At 40.5% G+C, this 16484-nt stretch overlaps 1 protein-coding gene across 3 annotated transcripts in view; it reads left to right on the top strand.

Moving 5' to 3' along the window:
- ACSL1 (acyl-CoA synthetase long chain family member 1) overlaps positions 1-16484 on the top strand; it is a 62291-nt gene that overhangs the window by 28871 nt on the left and 16936 nt on the right. For all 3 annotated transcript variants that reach the window (XM_069977742.1, XM_069977739.1, XM_069977741.1), the window contains exons 3-10: positions 6609-6723; positions 10875-10939; positions 11141-11242; positions 12482-12581; positions 12883-13061; positions 13809-13841; positions 14619-14670; positions 15163-15236. In XM_069977742.1, the coding sequence (XP_069833843.1) occupies positions 6609-6723; positions 10875-10939; positions 11141-11242; positions 12482-12581; positions 12883-13061; positions 13809-13841; positions 14619-14670; positions 15163-15236 (720 nt within the window). The remainder of the gene's footprint in view (positions 1-6608; positions 6724-10874; positions 10940-11140; positions 11243-12481; positions 12582-12882; positions 13062-13808; positions 13842-14618; positions 14671-15162; positions 15237-16484) is intronic.

Below are 16484 nucleotides of genomic sequence, written 5' to 3' on the forward strand. Positions count from 1 at the left end.
TTCCTCTGTTATTCTTACTAGAAATGTATATGATTGAATAACCAACTGGGTGTTACCAATTGAGAGTGTGTCCCTACCGTACAGTACCAGACTGTTGGGACATGTTCCAACTGGTAACGCCTAATTGGTTATCGAATGGTACAACACAGAGCTATAGAAAATAAGATGTTTCAGAATCATTGTTTCTCGGGGAATACAATTATTTACTGAAATGGACAGGCCAGCATATGCGACCGGTTCTCTTAATTTCTTTTTTTTTTAACTCCTTATATTTAAGGATATGCATTGATACAGACAATGGGTAGGATACATATAAAAAGGTACCTTTTAAATAAACATAACAGCACGTCTCTTGCCATTGTATAACATGTTCATAGACAACATATTACATTTATCTAAAGTTGTCTGCTTTTCAACATAGTACACATCATGAGGGTGTAATAGAAATCATACAAATACAATAAAAATTAAAGACCGTTTTCCTATCATCTGGGATAATTGGTTGGTAACCTCGGACCAATAATTTGCAATCACCGGACAAGCCCATATCATGTGCTAAAAGTCGGATCTGGGGTGTCTAAATCTGTGGCACTCCTCCGATTGGTACCAACCCAATCTGTGCATACGCACCGGTGTGGGATAACTTTGATGTGAAATGAATAATTGAGTCATACGGTTATTTGCAAAAGGCGACAAATATAGATGGGATGAAAGGGCGTCGGACCACTCCTTTTCCTCCAAATCTCCTAAATCTTGTCTCCATCTATCCTCCACCCTGAGTGGGTGGTGGTGATTTTATTTTGGATTAAAAATGCATACAGGGCTGATATAAGCCCCCCTGGGGCCCTAAGACTTAATACTACCATAAGGGGGTAGTTAGAAAATGGTAGGTTTGGTCCTGGAAATACATGGAACCTCTTGGTAGTTGAATCTTGCATATGTTGAAATGTACAGAACACCTGGTCTTTACATACATCCCATATACCATGTTGTATCCAAAATTGTGATTCTAATTGGTCGGAAAAGTGTGGTAGATGCAGATGGTGCCATAAAGGCGTTTCCAACATGACATTTGTATATTAGTTTTTTCACAACTGCCCACACCTAATGGGCCAGTCTATAAAGAGGTAGTAGTTTAGAATTTAGAAACATATTCCCCTTCCAGAATCGGCCGTAGGTGTTTTAATTCCAAAAAGTGAGCTAAATGGTGTACCCTGTTTGGAAATATCCCAGCTTCCACCCATTTTATCAAGTATCTGAGCTGTCCAGGGAGAGAGTACAAGTAAATGTCTGGAAGCGACATACCCCCATGCAACTTTGGTCTCTGAAGGGTTTGTGAATTGAGTTTAGAGCGGGATGCTCCCTATATGAAGGAAGGAAACAGTGTAATTTTCTAAAAAAAAAAAAACTGAATGGGATGGGTGCCGAGGCGTGCTCGAGCAAGTACAGGCATTTTGGTAAAATAACCATCTTTATAAGGTTGATGCGACCTGGTACTGCCAATGGCAGGGTCAACCAAAAGTGGGAACACATTCATCCACAGATCCTGAGAATATTCCCTACAAATCACCACTCCCAAATATTTAAAGAAAGACACTTCTGGCAATCCCTGAACATTATCTTGCCACCCTGAGGTTAATAATGGCATGAATACTGATTTTAACCAGTTTATATATAGGCCTGATAGTCTACCAAAGTTGTTTATCATGGAGATGGCCACCGGCTATGTCTCATGTGGGGAAGACATAAATAGGATAGTGTCATCTGCATATAGACCTACTCTATCTACCCTTATTCCATTGATTATTCCTTTATATAATGGGTAGGTTCTAATTTTAAGGGCCAATGGTTCTATTGTTAAGGCGAACAAGAGGGGGGATAAGGGACACCCCTGTAGCGTGCCTCGGGATAAGGGAAAATTAGAGTCTTGCTCCTGGTACATGAGGGAGACCCATTTAATAAAATTTGGGCCGAACCCAAATCTCCGTAGCGCTTCCAAAAGATATCCCCACTCCACAGCACAGAATCGAAGACCTTGGCTGCGTCCAGCGAAGCCGAGGCCCAATCCTGTTTTCTAACTCCGCCCACCTGGACCAGCGATTGGACTCTGTGAATATTGTTGGAAGTTGAGCGACCAGGTATAAAATCCGACTGATCAGAATGAATATCAGTAATCGCCCTATTTAACCTTAACCTATTTGCTGTAATTTTAGTTATTTTATAATCAAGGTCAAGTAAAGAGATTGGTCTATATAATCTGCAATCTAAAGGATCCTTATCCTGTTTTAATAGGACTATAATGGTAGCATCATTCATCAAATCTGGAAGTGCATTAGTCTGGAAAGCATATTTAAGCATATGGAGAAGGTGGGGGTCATCTGGTCAAGGTATCTTTTAAATACTTCTTCTATAGGGATCCCAGGCTTTTCCGGGTTTTATATCTGCTACAACCAATATCATCCAACAACTCCTCTGTAGTAAATTCAGCCTCAAGTATGTCTATATTATCTGGCTATAATCTCTGGAAGGAGATCTCGTCCAGGTATGCATTTAGTTCGGATATGCTTTAAAACTTTCCCATAATATGCATTTGTTTTCATGGGGGTCATTAACTTGCGTGAACTGATGAAGCTGATCAGGTATCCTATTGTGAGGTCCAATGAGGGTGAGCCAGAATGGATGTTGCCTGTGATTACGTGCCCTGGGAGTCCCTGTAGTAAAGATAGTTATTATTAGGGCTGCGTGGTCCGATATCCCTCTAGGGGTATAAGTAATAGCAGATACCATTGACACCACACCAGGAGTTCCTATAGCATGGTCTATTCTGGACAAAGATTGTCTCCCCAGAGCATGACAAGAATATATCCTTGCAGTGGGGTGATAATGTCTAAAGATATCCACCCATCCTAGTTCTTTCAGTAGCATTCCTAAGGGGGATCCCTCCGAGCTCCCATCTCCTCCCATGCCAGCCATGCTATGTCTATCTAAGTGGGGGTTGATTGTTAGATTAAAGTTTCCAATACATAACACCTTTGCTTGTGGATACGAGGCTGCAAAGACAGACGCTAGGTGAATTACTTGTAGAGAGGTCTTAATTTCTTTTTAATTTGATAAAACCTGTTCTGGAGACTATTACCCTTCAGTAAGTGATGGGGCAGTATGGCTCCGGGCCCAGAACTTAATCCGATTGAACACCTGCAGGGTAATATGGGTGGAAGAAAACATTGATACCTTAGTTTTCCAGCAATTTTAGATGCCCTCTAAAAGTACCTAGAATTTGGCAAACAGCATGGTTTATAGATTGACTGACTAGTTATTAAAAACTGGTACTTTTATATTATCTAATCTTAGATTATCTTTATTATCTGGATCATATGATCCACACCTGGTTCTGGCTTCAAAGTTGCATCACAAAAATTAAAATAACTGAGCAAAACTTCAACACAACTGTAGTGTAACAGAAGCCTAAGGCCGCATAGATCCATGCAGGTGCCATCCAGGAATGTTTCCCTTGGGCGGCATGATGTATCAATACTCTCATTACAGTGCCGTGACATATCAAAGATTTTCGCCGCCATGATATTGATACATTATGCCAGCCGAGGAAACCTTCTAGGATGCCACCTGCACAGATCTATGGCCTGTAATATATGGGATGCGTGCATGCGGCCTACGACTGTTCTTACACAGTACAGTACTGCATCGAAAATGCATTGTTTTCCATTACACAGCTAACAGCTAGTCCAGTACATACTACAATTATTGGCAAAACACAAATCCCATATACGAAACTAAGAGGAAAAAGAGTAGAAAAATAATTTGTTCTTTTTATATAATCTTTATTTCTTTATTATCCACACCTAAAAACTACACACTGGAGGAGCACCCTTAGGGCTAATGCACACATCTGCAGAAACCCGTCCGTGCACAGACTGTGTTCTGCAGCCTGGACCTCGGAACTCCCAGTATCATGATTAATTATGATGATGGGAGCTCCGATACTGTTTGAAAGTTTTTACTAGTGTACTGACACGGCCGCAAACTTTTAAACAGTATCTGAGCTCCCAACATCCTAATTAATCACTGGGAGCTCCAAGGTCCAGTGCACTGGCGGAATTCTGCAGATGTGTGCATTAGAACTTATTCAAAAAAGGGAATTTACCTAAGTGAAGCATGTATTGAATTAGCTGTACTGTGCCTTTTGATGCAGTACTGCACTGTGTAAGAGCAGCCTAATGTAGTTTTTGAGCTGGCCCAGCTTGTGCAGGTGGAAGTAAGAGCATTTGTTTCACCTGTTTAAAGCTGTGCAACCAAAAATGCATTGCAAAATCTTAGCAGTTTGCCCACAGCTACCACTCTAGGAACTTGTTTCAGTATCTGGTTCTAATTAGTAGAAAATCTAGGCAATACTTGCTGTTCAAAGATTGTTCGAAGTAATGCTATGTTTACACGGAACGATAATTCGCCCGATCATACGATTAACTATGTCGGAGTAACGTTTTGTTTTCATAACGATCAGCGTTTAGACGGTACGATATATCGTACGGAAATTCGTTTTGCGATAGTTTTAAGATCATTTAAGCCAGCCGAAAGCCCGCCCGGCCCCCGCTCCTCCGCAGCCCGGCCCCGCATCCTACAGCTCCCTGCGCCGGCTCGATCAACCAACGATGAGTTGAGAACTTGTTTAAAGATCAAAATGAACAATTTCTCGCTCATCGTTTGATCGTTCGCTGCAATTACACATATGATCGCTCATTCGCACGATAATCATTACTTGTAAACGCACCATAGCACTGGCCAATAATTTTTCTTCTCTTTTTTTTTTTTTTTTTTTCTCTTTTGCTGACCTACAGGGAGATTCAAGAAAATCAAGATTTTTTTTTTTTTTTTTTTTTGCCCAAATTGCCCAGCCCTATGTACATGACTTGGAGGATTAAAGTTTACAATGCACGGCATTGTTTATGTTAATAGAATGAAAAGTGTAAAGCTCTTCCATGTGGAAACCCACAGATAAGTGACCTGGTACTTTTATTTCAGAGCTAAATAAATTGGATGCACTCAGAAAGCGATGCCTCTTTATTGGGTGACAATGGTTGGTGTCGTGCTTGGCAAGAATGGTGCATTCTAACCAGTGGGCCCCTCACTCGATTTGCATGTTAATACTGGGGTGTCCTTGGCAAATTGTATGATTTTTAGATCAGCAGACAGTCATATCATTTTGATTATTATATACTGTATATCTAATGTTCACATGAACAATGTTCTGTAGAGGCTATTATGTGCTTTTTGAGTTTTTGATTCTTATTTTGAGGGACAGGTCAATATTTCCTTAGGGCCCATTTACACTAAAGAATTTGTGCAGAATTTCAAGTGCACAGGGACATTTTAGCGTTAAAAACGGGTGTGGCTTATTGTGGGTGTGGTCTTGGTGTGGTGTGGCCTATCATGGGTGTGGGTTTAAAATTTTCTAGTTAGAACTTAGTCATAACAACACAAAAGGAGCATTACACACCCCAGTATTAGGTCCCCAGTATATTACACACCCCACCCAGAGCAGGCAGAGACTCATATGATGCAGCTGCACCACATATCATATTACTACCCCCTTCATCCTCCTGCCCTTCCATCATCATACTACTACCCCCTTCATCCTCCTGCCCCTGGGGGGGGGGGGCTTCTCAGGACATGGTTTTGCCGGGACTGTCTCCTCAGAATCTGAGACAGCAGCTGCTGCTACTGGAGTCTTAGAAGAGTTTGCTTGTGTATAGGGCAATAGGATGAGATGGCTGACAGCTATTTTATGTGTATGACTAACTTGGTTTGGAGAAGGGGAGAGATCTTGGGTGAACAGCACTTGGCGCATGGTGCTTTGTGAGTTTGGTCAAACGAAAGACTTGGGGTGCATTCACAGGTACAGGATCCACAGCAGCATCGGATCTGCAGCATAAAGTCCGCTGCGATACGGTGTGTGTGAAGCTACCCTTAGGGAGAGATTTATCAAACTGGTGTAAAATAAAACTCTCAGTTGCCCCTAGCAACCAATCAGATTCTACCTTTCATTCCTCACAGATTCTTTGAAAAATGAAAGGTGAAATCTGATTGGTTGCTAGGGGAAACTAGGACAATTCTACGTTACACCAGTTTGATAAATCTCCCCCTTAGTCCCTTGAATGGGTTCAAAACTGGCATCTAATGTAATAAATAGAATAGTCTCCAGAAAAAAACATCAAAGGCTGAAAGCTAGCCATATAATGCGTGAAAGGATTAAAAAATTTTTTTTGCAAAAGCAGGTGTAAATAATGAGCACATTCATTATTTGGATGGTTGCAATCAATTATGGACGCCATTCTACATGGTGTGGGCACTGCCAGACAATTTCCCATTGGCTTCAATGGAGAACATTATTACCTTCAACATACGGCTGTATATTACTTTTATTTTACGGAGTGTAAACATAGACTGAAACCCGATGTACCTCAATGTTTGCCTGCAACTGCTTTAGAGTGCAGTGAACTCTCTGAACAGTTCAGAGTCTTCCATACTGAAGTTGTCAATAAATTTTTCCAGCATAATTTGCTAATCTAATGATTTTCTGTTTCCTTATTTAGGGACATGAAAACGCTCGGAGATCCACTCTGCTGGATAGTGATGAGATCATCACATACTACTATGATGATGTCAGAACAATATATGAAGTGTTTCAAAGAGGATTGAAAGTGTCAAGTAAGAAGCCTGTCTCATTGTCTGTATGCTCCTGAATGCTTAATTCCTTATGTATTATACTCTGGTGCCTCAACTAATAGTAATTTTACATCTGTGGACAGTCTGATTTGAGACTTTCTGGCCCTATCAGACTTAGGGCCTTATTACACGGGACGATTATCGTGTGAAAAATCATTATATCGTTTGAATTTAAACAATAATCGTTCTGTGTAACTGCAGGCAACGATCGAAAAATCGTTCGTATGTCATTAATCGTTAATTTAGATCTGAACCTAAAATTATCGTTAATTGTTCGCTATAATTCCACATTCGCTCAAGTTCCGCATTTTTTCACTAATCGTTCAGTATGATAGCACATTGCCCATTGTTATCCTGAGATCAGAAGGAATAAACGATCGCAATAACTGTTATCGTTCTGTGTAATATGGTGAACGATTTCATGCCCCACCACGAAGTGCCATAGATGGAAGCATCCTAGATCTGACTTTATTCATATGATCTGGGACTACTCCCTGATTTAATGCTTTTTGGCTGCAAGTGTGGGAAATAATGGATAAACATCTGCCGAGACCTATTGACCGTTCACCTAAATGCGGTCTACTGGGTATATTGGATGAGGACGCATGGACTCATCATCAGATGATATTTATCAGAGAAACTATGTTCCTTGCCCGTAAGGCCATCGCACTTCGATGGATGGACTCAAGGTCTCCAACAATCCCCTAATGGTTGATTCTGGTAAACACGGCAATTTCTTATGAAAATATTGTGTTTAAACATAGGGGGTGCCCCCTCTAAATTTCGCAAAGTCTGGGGAACATGGTGCGATTCACCGGCGCATTACACTAGTCAGCGGGACAACTTGAGGGCGCGATTAGTCTAATATACACTGTAATCGTCTATCATGACTACATTGTATGGTGACAGGTGGAGGCATGCATTGCACTTGTTGGACAGGATATAGAGGATGCAAGTTATGTTCCGTTAGCCCAGGGTTTGGACCTATTTATCACTATTTTAAAATATGTTGTACAAGGTATGTTGTACAAGGCATGCATCTGAGCTTATACTCTGTAGTAATCTTTGTCTGAATGTTCTCCTCTCCTGCTATTTAACTGCTGATATTCTGTGTATCATCTTATGTGCAACTTTCAATAAAACTCAGTTTAAAAAAAAAAATGGTGAACGATTTCAGGTTAACCATAAACAATCTGGTTTGCGATCGTTTATAGTTAGTCCTTAAAAATCGCTCCATGTAATAGGACCCTAAGATATTTACGAAGACTTGACAATGATAGAGATGGTGACATGGATGGAGCACTTTTCTTACAACTACTTCTCTATTAAATTGTGACCATGGTTTTTCCTGCATTTGAAATTGATCAGGGTTGTCTTTTTTTTTTTTTTCTTTTTTTTTTCCTTCTTCCCCTCTGCTCTAAATTAAAGTTTGTTTCATCATACACTGTGGATTACACTTACTAGAACTTTGCCTTTTCTTGATTCTGGTTCTCTGTTCTGCTTTGCTTTTTCCCATCAGCTGCATGGGGAACCATTTTAGCCAGTGGCCACCCACACAGGTTCCCGGAAATATATTTGAGGAGAGACTGTGAGATGTGTACTTGCACAATTGCCACTTTATCTGTAATGTAAGGAAAGGAAATGTATTTTGTATCCCTGGTGCTTGGTAATATTCAGAAGCACAAAAGAGAATGAATAAAGCACTGGCAATGCATGCACTCTTCATTACAGGGGACTGTTTCCCTGCATTCTTGTGATCATCAGGGTTCCAACAGTCAGACCCCCTACCAATCATCTAGTTATCCCCTATCCTGCAGATACAAGTAAATTCCCCACTATGGATTTATTTAAGTGCATATCTCACCTAGCCTGAAGTGTCAGAGAGGCAAGGCCTGAGGTATGTTGTGCTCTGACAGCATATAAAAAGGTATCATACAAGTATATAACTGTCTTGGCAGGTTGAATACCCTTTCACTAGGGCACAGAAGCACCACTAGGTTTGCAGACTTAGCTAGGACCCCCTGCTTTCTCGGGGCTTCAAAAGGGTAACCATTTGAGATTTTTTGTCAGCTTGGTAAATCTAAAGCATTTTATAGTCCTTTTTCTTTTAGTTTTTGGAGCATATTAATTTTAGCATTTTAAAATCCTACAGAGAATACTACTGGAATATGCTGTACCCAGGATATGATGCATTTTGAAAAATACCACTGACCCTACAACACTCAACTAACACGACCCTGCCCAACCTAGGTTTTTTTTTTTTTTTACACTGTACCTTACCTGTCACCTAATAATTCCCACTTCCTACTAATTTTACATACAACAATTGTTTCACATAACAATAACGTTTTCAAAGATTATAATGGCGTCAGACTACGTTGCACAACATTTGTATAGTTTTTAATTTTTTAGTGATTTTAGTGCTCTCACTCTTTTTTGTAGAGCCCCCTCCAGGGGGGGGCAGTAGTGCAAGGTTGTTTGCTAGTAGTACACACAAGGGACTTATTTTCCCTTACTTCCCTGGCCAGTCAAAGCGCACACTTTTTCACTTTTATGCTTTGAAGAAGAACGGGCTGGCAAATAGCAGACTTGGAAGGGCGAAGGGGGTTATTAGAAGTGGGAAGCAAAGAGTTAATAGCAGATGTTAGCGGGTGGTGGGGGTTAATAGCAGATATGGTTAGTTGCAGACAGGGATGCAAGGGCTTAATTTCAGATGTGGGGGTAATGAGGTTAAAGGGGTTATTTGGTGCTTAAAAACTTTTGATGATGTGCCGCAGTTATAAGGAAAATATTAAAGCAACCTTTTTACCTAAGGAGGACACCAGGGCAGTGTAAGGCCCCCTTCACACGTCCGGAAAAACCACACGGATTTCCAGACGCATTGACTTTCATTACACACGGACACCCTTCCGGATTTTTCCGGAAGGGTGTCCGTTCCGGAAAACAGGACCAGATTATTTACAACCGGTCCTATCTTCATCCGGAATTCCGTCCCGGACGCCCCCATAGAAGTCTATGGGAGCGCCCGAGCCCCGGACGCTTTCCTGATGCACATCAGGAAAGCGTCCGGAGTTCCACTGCCTTCTCCCCTCTTGGACCTGAGCAGCGCCACAGCACCCCGAGAGACCCTCGAACCCCCTCCGCCCGCGGCACTTGTCCCCCCCCCCCTCCCCCCGCGGCACATCCCCACCACCCGCAACCAGGATGGCCAGACTGCAGAAGTACAACTCCCATCATGCCCTGCTGACAGACCATGATCGAAGTTGAACTTCTGCAGTCTGTGGCCACCCACGTTACAGAACTACAACTCCCATCATGCCCTGCAACCTGGATGGCCACAGGCTGCAGAAGTATGACTCCCATCATGCCCTGCTGACAGGCCATGATGGGAGTTGTAGTTCTGCAGCCTGTGGCCATCCAGGTTGCAGAAGTACAACTCCCATCATGCCTTGCTGACAGGTTATGATGGGAGTTGTAGTTCTGCAGCCTGTGGCCATCCAGGTACACTAGGGGCTGTGTGTTGGCATACTAGACCATTTTTTTTTTTTTCTCATCAGGAAATCCTGAGGGTTTTTCCTGATGGTAAAAACGGATTACTGTCAGGAAATCCTGATACTTTCCTGATGACATTTGAGGTCTCCTGATCAGGATTTCCTGACAGTAAAAACTGACATGGACGTGTGAATGGGGCCTAAAAAGGTGAGAAAAGTTTATTATCTTTATAACTGCAGGATCAAAAGTTTTATAAACTCCAGATAACCCATTTAATTGTATACATGAAATGGGGGAGCATCCACCTTCTATCCTATACTTGACATGCTATAGCAATTTATCATAGTGCAAAATGCTGGGAGATGCGTGCTGCTGTGACAGTGGCAGAAACGCTGCATACGTGCTTCAATAAATATTAGTCTGCCTACGGCTGTGTATTTGAGTTTGACGCTCTTGTCTTAGACTATGAATGTGAGCAAAGTTTGAAACGACTATTTTAATATTTGATGATCTTTATTTGTCCCCTCTCTGTGTGCATTACAACACCACTTAAGTAAATCTACGTGTGTTTACCGGTTTGTTACTTTACATGCTGGATGAAGATACTTTGGATTGTAGCATTTGTTATTTGCATTTTTTAGATAATGGACCTTGTTTGGGACATCGGAAACCTAATCAGCCCTATCAGTGGATATCCTATAAAGAGGTAATGCATAACGTTTTTCTCAGATTTTCATCTCATGCAGACACTATAAGACCCTCACACTTATCTTGTGTATATCACTTTACTGCAGTTTTCAGTTTAATAAATTACTTTGAATTTAAACTGTATTTAAAATGGCTATATGATAAACACCCTGTTGTATTGTGTGCAATTGTAATTTTTTTTCCCCCCTTTCCCTCAAAGGCGTCAGATAGGGCAGAGTATCTTGGATCTGCCTTGCTGCACAGGGGCTGTAAGCCAAGCTCGGAACAGTTCATTGGCATTTTTGCACAAAACAGGCCAGAGGTGAGAGATTTTCGCTCCTATTTGCTGTCCTGTGAGGTCTGGTTTGGAACTGTTCTAACTGGGGATTCCCATGGGGCAATAAATCTGATGTAGTATGGTTACAAAGTCACACACAACTTACAGTATTTTATTTTATTTTATTTTTTTTTTTTTTGGGCTATTCTCACGTGTCACCTTTTTTTACTTTTTGCACAGGAAAATGAGTCTTATAAATGTTTACAACATGATTTTCAATGTTGATTGTAATATGCATCGTAGTTAACACTGAACAATGTTGCCTGTTTTTTGTGACTTTTTTTTTTCTGCGCAAAAAACACACTAGAATTGCATTATACAGGCTATCTAGAGGGGTAGTTTGCATCTAAAACAAGGAAAAATACACCTTTTAACCCCCCCTTTTTTTGCCTAGTAAAGATTCAGGGGGAGATTATCAAACTGGCGTAAAGTAGCACTGGCACAGTTGCCCCTAGCAACCAATCAGATTCCGTTTTTCATTCCTCACAGATTTGGGAAATGAAAGGTGGAATCTGGTTGCCAGGGGCAACTAAGACAATTCTACTTTACACCATGTTTGAAAAATCTATCCCTCAGTCTTAATAACTTACTATCTTTTATTAGATAGGTGGGGGTCAAACGCCTGACACTCCAGTGGATCAGCTGTGACATGCTTCTTCTACCTAAATTACTGTACTTTCAGTAGCAGCAGTGCAAGATACCTCAGTTTAACTGAATGGGTCAATGCAGCAGTACCCTGTACCACCAGCACTAAAAGTACACAAAAATCTGGCACTGCACCTCTTCAAACAACTGATCCAGTGAAGCTGCCGGATGTCAGACCCTCGATCCGATCAAAGAATTACAGCCCTGTCTACATCACATTTTTAGGCTATATTGATCACTGAAAATATATTAAAATGTATAATATAGTGTGCCCTCTAGTGTATTCCAGTGTTTCTCAACTCCAGTCCTCAAGTACCCCCAGAAGGTCGTGATTTGAGGATATCCTATACAAAGTACCCTAGTGGTGATACCTAATGCACAAACTATAATTGTATCACCTGTTATATACTAAGTAAATCCTTAAAAAATGACCCATTGGGGGGAACCTGAGGGCTGAAGTTGAGAAACGCTGGTGCGTTCCAATGTTTTATTATTGCATTAAAAGGTCTATCAAGTTGTATCTTGCCAGCATTAGGAACAATGAAGTGAAGAATTAATCCATAAATCCTCTGTTTACAGTGGATAATCACAGAACTGGGCTGCTACACCTACTCCATGGTGGCTGTGCCTCTGTATGATACCCTCGGAGCTGAGGCGATTACCTACATTATTAACAAAGGTACCTGACTTTCTGGCTTATGTTTCTACATGCAGAGCCATTCTGATTTTCTAATTGAGGCTTCATTGTATTAGAATATGGTTGTTGTAATGCGATCTGTTCCGGTGCTATGTGATGGCTCCCCCCCCCCCCCCTTTCCTTTGATTAAATACTTTTTGAATTACCTCATTGCTGTGGCTTCTGGGAGAATACTTAAAATTCTTCTTTGCATTTTTTTGGCTGGGTGTTCTAAAACCATATTAAGTGTTGTACTACGGTAGACAATGGTGAAGTTGTTTAGAGCGCATGTTACTTCTTCCAGCTGATATTTCTCTGGTGTTCTGTGACAATACTGAAAAAGCAAAGTTACTACTGGACAATGTGGAAAATGGAGACACCCCAGGCCTTCGTACAGTGGTTCTGATGGATCCCTTTGATGAGGAGCTTGTGGAGAGAGGCAAGAAGTGCGGTGTTGAAGTAGTCAGCCTGAGAGACATTGAGGTCAGTGTTCATTACATTACATACCCCAGAAGCATATCGGCGTTTACACTAGTTATGGAATACCCCTTTAATGTGCATTGATTGGCAATATACAAGTAGATTAGCACTTATTCAAAGGACCATTTACCATGGGGCCAATTGTCAGAAATGAACAATTGCTTAATCGTTTGTGTGGCCATAATGGTTGGCAGCAAGACAGAGATATGTTATGCCCACACAATATGTGGTTGACCAAAAATGAGCATCTGCTCATTAGTCACTGATAGCTGGGCTTGAGATTGTAGTTGGGAACGGACCATTTTATGAGCATATAGATTTAACATCTAGTTACTTCAATATGTATACACAGAAATTAGTGAATAGAGTTTGTCCTTGAGGTTCCCTTATAACTAACAGTGGTCCCCTAAATCTACTCAAAAACCTAATTCTAAAATACTGTCTGATTTGTATGTTATTGTTTTGGAAAAAAAAACTAAACAAACATAATTCCAGAATAGATATATAGAACAGGCAAACGTATTCCAAGTAATCATCTGCATTGGATTATGACTTTTTCCGATCATGGAGGAGTTATTTTTCCCTATATTGCCCATGTCTTAGCACTGTTCTATAGGACAGAAGTAATTTTAGTTTTAAACAACTGGTATCCTTTTGGGCAGACTAAATTACATTATTAATGTGTGCTACATGCTGAACGCCTTTCAGAAGGCATTCATTATTTTTAATGCTGTTTGTTCTCCAATCCAGGAAGAAGGACGGAATCATCATCAGAAACCTAAGGTCAGTAGAGGGATGTACATATATATTATAAATAAATATAATATATATTTATACTATATATAATATAGTATAAATGCATTATTATTTATCTGTTTTAATCGTAGCAAAAAGATGCATTTAGTTTCCAAGTAAATATGATGTCTTAAATTAATCATCTTTAAAGGGAGAGTGTGTAATTGTGCATAGCATCAATTTTCCTTTAAAGGGAGTTAACAAAATAGCATATAGTACTTTGTTAAATTACCAGCCCCTTTAGTGCATCAGTGGTCCCCCAGAGGTCTTTCACTTTAACAGCTATAATGTGAAATACTGACACTTGACCTGCAGCCAATCATTTACTGTAGCAGTGCAAACAAGGCATCACCGTTGTGGCAACCTGCAGGTATGTGACACCAGCACTGTGGCAGACTTTCACAGGACTGTGGGAGCATCGGCCCCCTGGATTGGTTAAGGTTTGTCTGTGTAATAACCCAGCTTTGATGAGGTAATTGCAAAAATGTGTACTCTCCTACCCGTGCTACTGCTATTCAGATATAGCCCGATCTAGCGTTGCAGTACTTCCTTGTCTGTGCACAAATCATACAGCCAATCATTAGGTAAGGTGGGTCACCAGGAAGTTCTGAGCAGCCAGGCTCTATTAAAGCAGTGTAGAAAAGGAGCATTTCTTTTTACCCTACCCTGGCCAATTTAATTGTAAAAGTGTATTTCCCAGGCAATTCTTTCAAGACTTAAATAGTTTTGGAATCTGTATACTAAATGTGCTTCCATTTCTTGTAGCCACCACAGCCAGAAGACCTTGCAGTAGTTTGCTTCACAAGTGGAACAACAGGTGACTCTTTCCTGACCCTCACCCCTCCATTCCAGCATCGTAAAAAAAAAAAAAAAAAACATGATTATAACATAACTTCAGAAGACTAAAGCCAGTTGTCAATTGAGTTTCTTAGCAATAAGCTTAGTGTCTGTGTTTAATAGCACAGATACTAAATACTCTGTGAAAATATTTGCACAGCTTGGTGGCTAGTGGGGGGAACAAGGAACATGAAGAGTAAAGACTGTTCCGTGTAGGTGGCTATGGTGGTCACTATGCATGCCAAGTGACAAATCATGAGGAAACCTAAGCTTATCTGATTATTTATTAGACAAAGTAATGAATGTTATATAGCACCAATATATTCCACTGTGCATAAGGTAGGTGTAAAATTCATTCTGTGTCTCTTAGATCTTATGTGATGCATGCAACTTGTAATATTGTTAGACCAGTATACAGGAAATGTGTGGTTTTGTATACAACGATAATTAGTTTATTTTATCCCCTGAATAGGAAATCCAAAGGGTGCAATGCTTTCTCACAAGAATATTGTGAGCAACAGTGCTGCTTTTCTTAAAGTAACAGAGGTAATTTTTTTCCAGGGCTTTCTGTTGTTCAGCATTGTTTGGCTGAACCATGTGTGCATGTGTCTACTACTGCTTTACTAACTTGCATGCATTTAAATTGTGTCTTCTGTCAACTTTAAAGTGAACCTGTGACCTTTTAAAATGCTAATCTTTAAGAGCAGCATGTTAGAAAGTAGTAGGACCTAGGTAGATTTATGTATAGATTTTTAAGAAAAGATTCAGTACAACTTGTCATTTATTTAGTTGGATCCCCATTACTATAATTTAAGGAACCCAGTGGGCAGTCCTCACAAATGATTGACAGCTTGATCACATATAAAGTTACACACAGGTATCTGTCAGTCAGAGGAGGTCTGCCTACTGGACACCTAAGCATCAATTGATGATGCTTAACTTAAAGGAATAAGTTATATGAAATCTTTTTTTCATAAAACTATACATCACTCTGCCAAGCTACTCCTACTCCATAGCCTGCTCCCTGGAGATAACGCACATTCAGTGTGACAGGTTCTCTTTAAAAAGAGCAATATTCATCTTACTTACTTTACAGCTACTTTACTTTGGTTACTTTACAGCTGTTTAATTAGGTGCTTCTGATACCATTGCGCTTTACTCCTAATATAGAGCTGTTAGTTCAGCACACTTGTCCCGCTCAGCTAACTAGATTGCTTCTCCATTTTATAAGGTAGCTTCCAATGAAGGGGCATGTGACAATTATACATCACTCTGAGTCCTCCAATACAATTGCTTCCTGGACGCAGTATAAAGTACTGGTCACATGTTCTGTTATTGGAAGGCATCTTATGGATGGAGGAGCCGTTCAGCTGTTAGCTGGGGATAGGGGATGAGGGGGACATTATGCAGCATAGCAGTGCTGGATCTATCTATCTATCTAATCTTTGCAATGGAGCGCACTCCCAGTTCCAGTGTTGAAATGCCAAGCAACGGAGATTGGATTAACATCTCCAACTAAATAAATCCAAGAATTTGCGGCACTTCCATATGGTTAAAAAAATCGTAGTGTTTATTTCATTTCATCAATCAGCAAGTTCAACATTTGTCTCATCACGAGACTTTTTTTTTCTCAAGCGAGAAAGGTCTCGTGATGAGACCGAAACGTTGCACTTGCTGATTTTTCACTGCATGGAAGTGCCGCTAATTCTTTATCTATCTATCTATCGATCTATCATGAGTAAGTGTAATATTATCAGTGGTAATAGAATTATAGGGGTTATCCAGGATTGGGGG

Source organism: Dendropsophus ebraccatus, chromosome 7 (genome assembly GCF_027789765.1).
Source record: "Dendropsophus ebraccatus isolate aDenEbr1 chromosome 7, aDenEbr1.pat, whole genome shotgun sequence".
Classification (NCBI taxonomy): Eukaryota; Metazoa; Chordata; class Amphibia; order Anura; family Hylidae; genus Dendropsophus; species Dendropsophus ebraccatus.